Source organism: Zingiber officinale, chromosome 2B (genome assembly GCF_018446385.1).
Source record: "Zingiber officinale cultivar Zhangliang chromosome 2B, Zo_v1.1, whole genome shotgun sequence".
Classification (NCBI taxonomy): domain Eukaryota; kingdom Viridiplantae; phylum Streptophyta; class Magnoliopsida; order Zingiberales; family Zingiberaceae; genus Zingiber; species Zingiber officinale.
This window is the reverse complement of record NC_055989.1, coordinates 8,614,350-8,626,662: the sequence shown is the minus strand read 5'-3', so window position 1 is coordinate 8,626,662 and position 12,313 is coordinate 8,614,350. Positions and strand designations below refer to the sequence as shown.

The 12,313-nt window shown below is 35.8% G+C and overlaps 2 protein-coding genes across 3 annotated transcripts; one reads left to right on the top strand and one right to left on the bottom strand.

The window, feature by feature from the left end:
• Nucleotides 1–3,389: 3,389 nt before the first annotated feature.
• Nucleotides 3,390–8,138, top strand: LOC122045217. Of its 2 annotated transcripts, XM_042605340.1 has the most exons (4): nt 3,390–4,132; nt 5,773–7,005; nt 7,138–7,208; nt 7,713–8,138. In XM_042605340.1, the coding sequence occupies exons 1-4, from the start codon at nt 3,611–3,613 to the stop codon at nt 7,942–7,944; spliced, it is 2,058 nt and encodes a 685-aa protein (XP_042461274.1). In that variant the 5' UTR covers nt 3,390–3,610; the 3' UTR covers nt 7,945–8,138. The 2 variants fall into 2 exon arrangements, with proteins under 2 accessions (XP_042461274.1, XP_042461275.1); XM_042605341.1 differs by lacking the exon at nt 7,138–7,208 and having other exon boundaries at nt 7,713–7,878.
• A 1,210-nt stretch (nt 8,139–9,348) lies between these two features.
• Nucleotides 9,349–12,112, bottom strand: LOC122045216 (cysteine-rich and transmembrane domain-containing protein WIH1-like). The gene is made up of 3 exons (XM_042605339.1): nt 11,920–12,112; nt 11,623–11,854; nt 9,349–9,567 (listed from the first exon to the last, which is right to left on the bottom strand). Exons 1-3 carry the CDS (start codon nt 11,963–11,965, stop codon nt 9,519–9,521), a joined length of 327 nt encoding a protein of 108 aa, XP_042461273.1. The 5' UTR covers nt 11,966–12,112; the 3' UTR covers nt 9,349–9,518.
• Nucleotides 12,113–12,313: the final 201 nt, after the last annotated feature.

Genomic DNA, 12,313 nt, shown 5'->3' with positions numbered 1-12,313 from the left:
CCTAATTTAATAGAAACATCATATTAGCATTTTTTTTTAACTCAAGAGTGTATCTTAAAAATATCTCTGAATTAAGTATGGTTGTAAAGTGTAGAAGTTAGCGGAGAGTTACTCTATAGTGTAGAAACTACATTCTAGCTTTTACATATTTTATTATGATTAGATCACTCTAAAAAATAAAATTTAAATAATATAAAGTCATTGGGGTCGAAATTAGTATGTACCAAATAATATTCATTTGAAATGTAATAAGTGTTATGGAGTCTTAAAAATTTATTTTGCTCGTTGAAATGTTATGTTAACTAAGTTATGACTCAAGCAAAATTAAAATGATATAAAATTATTATTATAGCTTTTACAATAGTAGAAGCTAGCATCCAGCTTTAGAAACAATTGTAAAAGCTAGATGTTAACATCTACATATTATAGAAGTTAGATGTCAACTTCTACAATTGTAGAAACTAGTTTGTTTCTGTCTATAGTCAGTGAAGATGGATAGCTAGTGATGTGTCTTACCTACTGACCGCGAGAGAACGTCAACTGGAAGGAGTTCCATGCCACGAACAACCCCGCCACATTAAAGAGAGCAAAGGGAGAGAAAAAGTTAATAGATGGGCTAGGAAGGGGTCCCGACGTAGTCACAAGTCAAATGGGGAAGCTCAGCAATAGCGATTCAAGAACAATAATGGAAGACAATGAGGAGCAATGGAAGAACTTACTTGTGTGGGAAGAAGGGACTCCTTATATAGTGTTGTTTCTCTTAGCATGAATATCAAGATATGTTACTAAAATAAAGCCAACCATATTGAATCCTAGCACCTTTCCTAATTAAATCGTACTGGTCGATTATGCATGTAGATGGTGAAATGGAAGCATCTATTATACAGGCTGTAAAGAGAATATTCCCTAATAATAGTAACACATGGCGTTAAAAGAGTTATTGGGTCAATGACAATGGGCCTTTTGGGGGCTTTAAGGGCCCTAATATGCTCTAGTGATATTTCATCAATGGCTTTATCACTTTCTCTTATCCGATCGGACCTCTATTTCAAAAAGGTCCGATCGACTATAATTAAGTGACTAAGTATTAGTGTAATTGAGCTGACTTTTGACGATTCAACCCATCTAGTAGTTACCATTTGTTCAGTAAATAAGCTTAGTCAAACCTTAAGGATCGCAGACCCAATAAGCCAGAGAGTCTAGTCGAATTAGAGGAGAAAAGTCAAGGTTACTGACTCCACAGTCAATCGATGGAGAGCATCCTCTCGGAACCTTACAGGGGCAGTGTTCGCTCTGGCTTTTCAAGAGAACCTATCTAGGGGTTGTCCGAGTGATTTTTTTAAGTGTTCGACGGGAAGTCTAGGAATTGCATCCTAACTTACTTCTCCTCTCTCCTTGAGGGGTTAGGTTAATCTTTCCCAATCTTCCTCTATGGGCTAGCTTGAGGCCAGACCAGTTAAATAAACTCCTTTGGGACTTTGACCACCACATCCCTCAGGATTTTGACGGTCACGTCTGCCAACCCATCCAACTTCAACGCTCACATCGAGGGTCCCACATCCATCTGACGAAAATTCAAATGATGGGAATTCATTTGATTTTTTTGCCCAATATCTTTTATATATAATTTTCCTCAACTGGATCAAACAACTCAGTAGACAATGTTCAAGATATTATTTAAATATAAGATATTCTTTATTTAAGAGTTTGTAATACAAGATTAGAGTAAAATTTCTTAATCATGGTGTAATTCTCTTATTTATATTAGAGGATAGTGGTAAAGAGATGCATCATCGTAGAGATACAAGTTAACGATTATGTAGCTACTGTGGTGAGAACACTGGTTGACCATTTGCATGATCCTTAATTATCTCTAAGTGGATTTATCGACGATGGTCTCAAATCTCTCAAGATGCATAGCCTTGCCGAAGCGCCCAACTTGACAATACTTCTCTTGCTCTCGCTGATCGTATCCCTCCTTGTGCTTGTAGATGGCATGAAGGTTAGGGAAGTGAGGCCCTTCGATGATGCTCGTCGTCTTCTCCATCCTCTTCAAGTAACTCGCATAATCCTCTTGAGTTTGTCGAGAATACTTGCCCGACGACATAAGTGACCACTCGGTTTTTGATTGCCTAGACAATCTTGACTTTGATGAACTTGTTTAGCTCTTCCACATATATATATAAGAAGAGGAAGGATGGAATATTTCATATTTGAAGAACTGATTACCAAATTATCTGTTGCACTTTATTCTCCACTAGTTGTGTCTGTGTCTGTCTATTGTGCTTTCGGTGCTCAGAAGAATCTGGTGCTATCGAACAGCCGCATGGACGGACCGCATGAATGTGGAATTTTAATTTCGGCAAAGGTGAATATACGATTAATTTACTGGTAGAAATTGCATGGTTAAATCAGTAAATTCATTAATTATTTTCATTTATCGTTATTTGCATCGATTTTTATCACAGAAAGTGATGCGGAGTTGGCTAATGGACTGTCTGCTGCCGCTGTTGCAGATGAATCAAACGTAAAATTAAATAAATAAATTTAAATATATATTTAAGGGACAAACCGTAAATATGGAAAATTATATTAAATATTTTATGAATCATCGATTTTTATCGTTATTTGCATCGATTTTTATCTTCATTTAATATATATAAAATCAATTAAATAAATAAATTTTAACAAACCGTAAAATTAAATAAATAAATTTAAATATATACATTTAACTTATTAATATTCACGAAGATATTAATAAAATTCTTATCAATATATTAAATAAATAATAAAATAAAATAAAATAAAATAAATAAATAAGTTAAATTATCGAATTCAATAACTAATAAATAGGTAAAAGTTTTAAATAATAAAATAAATTTAAATTGAGAGTTTGATAACATCTAAACGAATTAAGTTTCAAACTAAGCTTAGGTCAAATTTGAATTGAAAATTTGATGACATCTAAATGAATCGAATTCAAATCAAGTTTGAAACAAACTCAAATTCATAAAAAAATAAATTAAACCAAACTTGATATATCATTTTAAAACTCGATTCAACTTATCTCGATTATTTTATCAAATAAACTTAAATAGCCTTAAAACTTGACTCAATTCATCGACTTATTTACACCCCTATTTTTTACTAGCACTTTTCATTAATTGAGATGGTGAGTGAAAACTTATGGGATCGACCGTCACCCAGGTTTGATTGGAGCTTCATTTACCCAGGTTTCATTTACTCAATATAATTTTTTCCTCTTAATATTATAAAAAATATTAAAAATATAAATAACTTTTTTTACATTTAATTTGTGTGAAAAGAGGATTAAGTGTTATTTTTCAAATATAAGGGACAAAATACTACTTGACAAAAAATAGAGGCCTAACGTTATTTTTCCCTTAAAAAAAAAAGTGATCTAGGGTTCGTCCGGCCTCCAATCGAATCCATCCAGACGAAAGCAGCTTCAAAATTACAGTGAAAGAGAGAAGAAACAAGATCTGGATCACTGTGACGAAGCTTCAAAATTGGGGTTTTCACGAAGGAACCCTGTTCGTCGCCGTTGCACGCTCCAGGTACGGATGGTGGGTGCTGATGTGCCGTGGTGATGGATCTTCGATCGAGTTTACCCAAAAGCGATAAGTCGTCGTTGCCCCGGCGCGTTGGTGATGGAGATGGACGTTCTGCCGCCTTGATGTTGCACCTGTTAAGTTCTCTGGAAAATGGCGAGTCGTCGTTTCAATTGGTCGAAGGAGGGCTTGGAGTTTCCTTCCCCTCGATTATCATCTTCAATAAGTGGTTCAAGACGAGAATTAGATTCTCTGATATCCCAGAATTTTCAGATTTACTCTTTGATAAGTTACAGGAGCAGTTCGATTGGTTGCTCTCTGGCATGAGTCACCCAGCACCTTCCACTTTCACTCGTTCTTATAGGGAGGAACTCATACTTCTCTTCCGGTGTTGTATGCACATGCTTCCGGTTCTTGAATTTAATCTCAGCCTGGTCGTGGAGAAATGTGCTGTTGTCTTGTCTATTGTACGACGTTTGTGTTCACCGGGTTGCAGGATTAAGGAGTTGAACGAAGAAGCTAGAAGACAAATGTTCCCCTTTTTCTGTAGAGTTCTTGAGGTAAATCTCCCCTTAGTCTTTCCTAGTCTGTGAAATGAGTCTTTTTTTTGTCCTCAATTTTCTTGTCAAGAATGCCTGCTAAAGTGCTGTAGATTTAGTCATTATTGTTGGAAATGCTATGCCAGAAGGTTCAGCAGCTCTTTTAACTCAAGGCACTGATGTTCTTAACTACTGAAGTTAAATGAGTTGAAATTTGATAACAGCTCTATAACACATCCAAGGAAGGAGTATAGGAGCTATATTGTCATGGCCTGAATGAGATTAAGAGAGATAGATTGATCTACAATCAGGAGAGATAATAATGGCTAATGCATACTGAGGTCGGTGAAAGTATTTATATGGATGACTAAGGATGTGACAGCACATGTATAGTCTCTAGGCTCAGCAATCTTAATCACTTATATTTTCTTAGACTAGGGACAAACTAGAGTTGAGCAGATAGGTATATGCAAGCAGAAGAAACTTAAATTGACAAACTAGAGTTGAGTAGTTAGGTATATGCAATCAAAGAGAGGATAAATTGATTTTTTTTTTTTTTAAACTAAATATATATTTTAACTCTTTTTAGAAGAAACTGTTAAGCATTGGCAAATTAGGTACATAGCAATGTTTGTGAGAACACATTCTTTGATCTTTTCTTATGTATTAATCTTTGTAGATGGGTTTGTCTCTAAAAACTTGGGATCTGTGGTGGTTGGTCAATTGTCAAACCTCATGGTTTGATTTGGGAAGAAGCTGTAAAATGTTACAAATTAATAAGAACTGGAAGCATATAATTAAATCTTTTGTAGATTAGTTGCATCCAGAAAGTTGTAATTAAAATGTTTCTAAATCCATTAGTAAATACCTTTCTGAAAGCACTAAGCCTCGGAAAATTATCTTAAAATCATAATTGCTATATTAAATAATGGTAATTTTGTTAGTTATTTGTTTTAAATTCAGTTATCGGTGGATGTTCTGATGGCATATGGACCTTCTTAACATGTTATTTAAATTTTCTAGCTTTGTTTTTAGATTATGCCTAGGTTACTGGCCAACCTGGACACACATGCGTCAGGCCTTGATTGCTTTTCCTACATTAGTGGCTTGAGTGAATGATATGAACTGATGAAGCTATGAGGTAAAGAAATATGCATTAGCAATCCCATTTCTCCTCTGACCTTCAGGTTGGGTATCATTTGGGGTGCTTACACTCTTATTCTACTAGTTCCACATAATCTTGCAATATTGTATTTGCTCACATATGATATGGAGAACAGCTAATTAGCAGTTGTACACAAAAAAATACAATAAAAAGGTTCTATATCTTAAATGTTAGACACATGGATTATGGAAGCTTCATGTGAGGGCATATTTTTAGTTAACACAGATCTATTTGCTTAAATTTATTGGCAATTCTCTATGCTGCTCAACCTTGAAAGATGTTAATTAATCCAGGACTTCTGATTTTAGGAGCTCGCTGAAGGATCTTATGTACATAACTAATGTCCTGATTAATTGCTGCTGTCCTGTTTTTATTTAAATAGATGTGTTTGTGTTTATCTGTTTAATGTTTATATCTTAATCTAGTTGTCTTTCCAAGTATCTCTTGCATGTTTGTGAACTTTTTTGGAAATTTGAGAAAAATACAATTATTCTAGGTGTTCTTGGAAGAATTTCTGATGGACTGCCAAATTAGAAAACATCTTATGATAACGGACAAGATTTCTTCCACAGCAGAGAAGATTTTTGTATATGATGGAAGCTGCGGTAATGCACATGTGATTCAAGAGATTATTTTTGGTCATTTCCTTCTATCTGCAAATGATGAATGGATGTTCAACAGGTTTTTCAACTCATTATCGTGGGAAAATGAAATTGAGGATGATGTCTCTGAACTAAGCCTGACTACATCCTTGTTGTTGCTGGGTAAACGCAATATGTTCCTTATGCCATGTTTACTCGAAGCTCATCTGATTTTGTGGGCTTCTAAATGCATTAGTATACAAAAGCCTAATGATGATTGGAGATCAAATGAAAGACTCACAAATTTCCACATTATAGCATTTGAAAATTCTGTCAATGTTTATGAAGAATACATTTCAATACTGAAGTTTGTTGCTAACACTAATCAAGTACATGCTCAACCAAGTGATCATGTGAAGAAACTACAGTTCGATTCTTTTATTCACCCTGCAACTCATGAGAGTCTTCAACATCGGATGAACTGCTTGATTAATTTTTGTTGCTTGAATTCCCAGGGCTTTCTTTCTGAGACAAAAGAAGATATCACTCATAAATCTCTTTCTTTCATCAAACGAAATGGTCATATTTTAGATGGCATGTACCTGGATGAAGCTTGTTTGATTTTACAATACATAATATTGAATATTCTTTCAGAGAGAAATGATACTTATGGAGAGTATCAAAATGGTAGTGAAATTCAACCAGAGATCTTTTGTTTTGCTGCGGTATTGAAGTTAATGAGTTCATCACTTTTGCAAATGACATGGACGTTGAAGGAAAATGCTATGGTAAGCAGCACTCAAACATCAGAGAATAAGTTTGCTTCCAGGGAATATAATTTCATGTCAGACATTATAAGCCGCTTCAGAAAATATAATACGAGTGAAGTTGTTAAAACATGTTTGCTGGATGTGATTGGAACGAAAGCTAGAAAACATGAGTCATGTCTCATGTTTGCACATTTTGCAAGCTTGTTAAGTTACAGTTTTGTAAAAAAGCTTGTTTTTTTGTGGAGTAACTGCATCATTGTGATGATGACCATTCTCAATCTTATTATTTTTGAAGATGGTAATCTGGATATTTTCACAGAGTTGGTTGTGAAGTACAAGGAAATGATTGGTCCAAGTCCACAAGTAAAAACAGCCAAGGTACAACTGATGGCACATGTATATTCTTCTTTCTCACCAAGAATTTTGTTCCCATTTTCCATTAGCGAAAATATTTTCTTTCTCACTTAGAATTTTGTTTCTTGATTTATATATGTTTACACATTTTCTTAGGCAATAACTCACAGAAGTCCAAGTTCAATAATAGCATCAAATTTCCAAGAATATCGAATGGCCTATTCAAGGTAGTATGTCATTCATGTTTTTGTGGGATCATTTAATTTTAGCAATGTACTTTGAAAATTTTCTCTTTTTCCCCCAAAAGGGTACCATTGCTCCATACTTGGAAATAAGGTTGTATAAATTTTTTAGTCTGAAAACCTTCATTCTATAAAAACAATTCTGAAGTTGAACAAATGTAATGACTATTTCATTGGAAAAGTTTCTCAGTTTTCCGTTGTTTTTATTGGTGGATTGACTAAAATGCAATGTTAGTGTGCTTTTTGTCACTGGGCAAAAGCCCTAAAAAGACTTGTTTTTGTTAAAAGCCTGGGATAATACCCCTCTTGAAAAAATGAACAAATAATGTCTTTTTAATAAATTTTAAAAAAGCTCTTCTGATGTTATCTTGTTTGTACCCTAAAAAGGGAAAAAATAGAGGTCTTTTTAGATCTTTTGTAGTTTGCCCCTTTTTTTTTGTATATTTTAAATTATCTAACAAACTTTAGTTTTACTCTGGATGGCACCAGGAAAAAAGGCAAGGAACAAGCATCTGAAGGTGATACATGCAATGGCGACAATTTTCTGCAGTGGTATTTACCTGGATACCAGGAGAATTCTGCTGCATTCAGTGATTTGGCCGATTTGATTGAATGCAAGCCTGGTGTGGATTATTCTCGTTGGTTGAAAAATCGAAGAAGATTCAACAAATGGCTACTGAAGAAAAGACACCGTCTTCATCCAATTGGTTCAAACCGATGAGCTTGTGTTTTAATGTGCAGGACTAGAAGTGAAATCATCGTGTGTGTGTACAAAACAAAGAATCCCCAGTTCTCAATATTTATCCAATTGCTTCTTATTAGTCAGAAAGAGACTACCTATTTCACGCTGGGGATTCCTGTAAGTGGTTTGTAGCTTGTCGTTATTGTTTTTAGTCTTACAAAGCCAATTATAAATATTGCTCTAGTTGTCCTAGTTATGCACATGGTAGTGATAACGTGGTGAAGGGATTCGATTGTTTCTAAAGAGTTGAACTCGATTATCTTCAAAAAAAAAAAAATTTAAAGTAAAGATAACTTTGGCTTGGACTGAACCTTGGAATATATTTTAAAGTTTTTAACTAGGATATGGGAAGATTCATACAGATGACAAGCCCATGTTTGAGCCATGACAGTAGATACATAGTATAAAAGGTCATTAGCCAAAAAATTCCGTTGTTTTAGTTTACAAGTGTTACCATTTAATTCAATTATGTATCTTCCCTTTGTTTAAACAGATGCTCATAGATATCATTTGACCCACTAAATGTTTTAAGATTTATGCATGATAGATATAGTGTATAAAGAGTCCTTTACTAGATCTATTGTGAAGAGGGTCTTCAGCTTAATTTGGTTGGTATTAAGTATTCACAATTAGGTGCACTTTCTTTAATTAAGCCACTAAGAGTGATGTTTGGCTCTTCAGCATCTCTCTCTCAAGCGACGCAAGTCTTTAATCCAATTTCTATGTAAATAAGATTACAGAGATAATGACAGTGTTTATCTGGCATTTAATTTCCAATCAGTTTAGTGCTTTCAAACCTTTAGATGACTTCGTGGTTGCTTGGCTCTTGCATATCCTCTTGATAATTTATTTGGATACACGAATGAAATCAATAGTGCTTCAGGCTACCGAACACTGCCAAAGCACTTGGGAACCATCTAAAAGTCACTTTTTTCTACGATAAGGAAAAGCTTCTCTTGGAAGCAGCAGAAGCTGCTGCTACTGGAAATAAACCTCTTCAAGCCTCACGGTAAATTGGTAAATCCCTTGGTAGCCTCCTCATGTTCCATCACCACTGGTAACGGCCTGAGCTGGATGTTCACGTCTCTGACTCATGCGAGTCCAGACAGTAGAAAATTCTAGAATTTCATCAAAAATATATATTTATATTTATATTCATTTTTTTTTTTTTGATAAGTTCAGCTAGTAAAGTGTGTTGTCATAGGCATCTTGATGCCTCTACACCGTTTTTATGTCACAAATTTTTTAAGATTCAAGAAGCATAAATAGTCTCTTTTTATGTTATCGACATGCGCATGGCCATCCAAAGTGTGTTATCCTGATAAATATGCAATTACAGAATAGAAGTCTTAATGCTAGTTGCAAATTATGAGGGCACACAAGTAGGGCATAATAGAGGAACCAATATTTCCAGAAGCACAGCCACCAATTTTTAATAGTAGCACCAGCTGTAATAATCTCAACAAGAAACCAGTATCAAGAGATATATATAGCACAAGTACTAAGCAAGACAATAGTGATTTCGGCAGAGCATCTTTGGATTTACACTATTTTCAGAAGCAACACTCTTCCAGCACACAGCAGCAACAAAGGGCAGCAAGACTACAAGGGGGAAACAAAACAATGTTAGCTTCCCAGTTGGAACGGGATATGATTATAAAGCTAGAAAGTCAGGACGAATATAGATATAGTAAAAAACTTAAACCATTTTATTAAGATATGACCAAACAAAAATAAATAAATAAATAAAAACTGTGCACTGTTGATGTACATGCCCTTGTTAATTTTCATGCTGTATCCATTGTATATGACTATAAGTGCCCTTGGGTATATTTGAGCGAAGACAGGTGGATTGATGCCTTTGACAATATTGACTCAGCTGGAACAAACCAGCTCCTACAGGTCAGAGAAGTAATATTGAGCTATATGTTATATTTGAATCTGAACTAAGGATGATGATGCTGAAGTCTATGCTATGGTAGTCAACTCACCCTGCAACTAAAATGTCACATTGTGGAGTTTGGCACTTGTATATTGACATATTTACTTGGACCACAAGCATTGATACTGAAGCAAAGCAGAACATGCCGAGCATCATTCCACCAATCTAATTGAAACAACAGCTTAAGATGATTCAACCAAGAATGGTAAACATCATTGCGGGGTCCCAAGGTTACTCAAACAGAGCTCTTTATAGAGAATTGTTGCAAATCTGGTCAAAATATATGAATCTAGAAGAGGCAAATGATACATGAAGGAGATTAGCAGACTATACAGATTAGAACAAGTTCTAAGGACCGCTTCCCCGTGTTACCACCAATTCATGTATACAACATCTAGTTCCAACAATTTTCATTCATCATCTTCTATGGCTACAGCCATAGTAAGCTGATACTCATCTCCAGTATGAACAATCGAGGCACCCAATGTTGTATTGTTATATATTAACTAAAGGATGCAAGGACCTTCTGTCAAATAACAGCTAACATGATCTAACCAGCATGCTAGAAACATCCAGAAACGCATTGACCATATTGTGGTCAAAAGCCAAGCACAGGTAGAACTAACAAAAACCTTTACCAAAACATTCCCATGGCACAACATGCTGTTCAATCTGACCAAGTGCCTCTTTGGGGTGATATCAGGAAATTACTGAGGAATCCATCTACAACCAAAGGATTGATGTTAATCTAGACAAAATCAAAATCTGCTAGGTATACAGATGCCCACCTCAAATAAAGAAATCTACGAGTGAAAAATTCCACTTATTGTGCTATCTCGCTTCTTTCATGGTTGGTTGGTGGATCTTTGTTATTATTCAAAGCACCAAAGAAGTCACCAACGAAGAAGGTGAATCCAGAAAATTCAATGATTGAATAGCAACTAGCCTTTGAGAAGGAATACCTAGGAAGATTACATGACTTCTTGCTTGGTCCAGAAAACATGAACACCATCAAATGTTTGTTTTGTCCTTCTCTTATATCCTCTTCTTGGTACATAATAAAATGTTGATAAATACCTAGGTAATTATTAAACAAGCAAGATCATCTCATATTATGACAATCGATTTCAACAAATTTTCATTCAATTCTTGTTGGTAATTATTGTGTGCACATTTTGGTATGAATAGAGGTTGAAGATGAATATCAAGCATGTATTTTGCATTACAATACGAGTCAAAATCCATTGTCTTAAATTGGTATACATGGCGATGCATATTTTCACAATGATTTTATGACCATTATATATTAAAATTACTAGACGGTACATGTAAAGGTGACCCAACGTACACAGTGGGAAGAACACGGATCTATTTTATTGGGATCTCGGAAACAAAATCAATATTTTACTGTCACCGAAGCATCGCTCAACATCCCAGTCAACAACAATTAATAAAACTGGTCAAGAAGTACCATTTCCTGAGATAGTGAGATGCCAATCGTTGATGTGTTTAAGCATCAGAATATCTCAACAAGTAAATATTTCTACCAAGATTTTAGTTCCATCAATCAAAGAAGGGGGGAAAAAAAAAGAAGTAGATCAATATATATAGCAATAATCATAAATCAATCAAACTCAGAAGAAGATAAACGAAAATTCCAAATTAGAAAGAAAACGTAATAAATCTGAAGTCTTGTAATGGGGAAAGACGCATACCATCCTTTTAAGAAAGAGGCGCCAGCATCATCGTGGTGGTGATAGTAAGGACGGGATGGGGGAGGGGGCGGGGGAGGGTAGCCTTCATAGAAGTAACCTTGATATCCAGGAGGAGGGGGAGGAGGGTAAACTCCGGGGGGAGGTGGTGCTGAAGGCGGGTATCCGTATCCTCCTCCTCCGGGGGGCGGCGGGGGAGCTCCATACGGTGGAGGAGGGTAAGGGTGCGAGTAGCCTGCAAGAGAGAATTAGGCATGCCGATCCATACACGGATTAGAGCAACAACAGCATCAAACTGACCTGGTGGTGGGTAGGGATCTTGAGGGGGAACTTGCTGGTAGCTCATCCCGATCCGATCAGTTTCCGCCTCGGCGATCCGGAAGGCGATCGCGACTCTGCAACACGGCGGCTAGGTTTCGTGCTTCTGGTTCCTTCAAGTCGGTCTGTGGAGGAGGAAGGAGATGAGCTGTCAATGAGCATCCCCTCCCCCTGTGTTGCTATTTAAGGAATGCTGACGTGGCTATTCCTGTTGCATAAAACTTTATAAAAGTAGGCGGACTCGTATTTCGCCACGTGTCTTCGGGAAAACACCATTCTACTGAACCGTGCATATAAATGTTTAAAATACGTATATAATGTTTAAAGACCAAATTATATATGGGATATCGATTTTACCCTCCGCCTCTATTTGGCT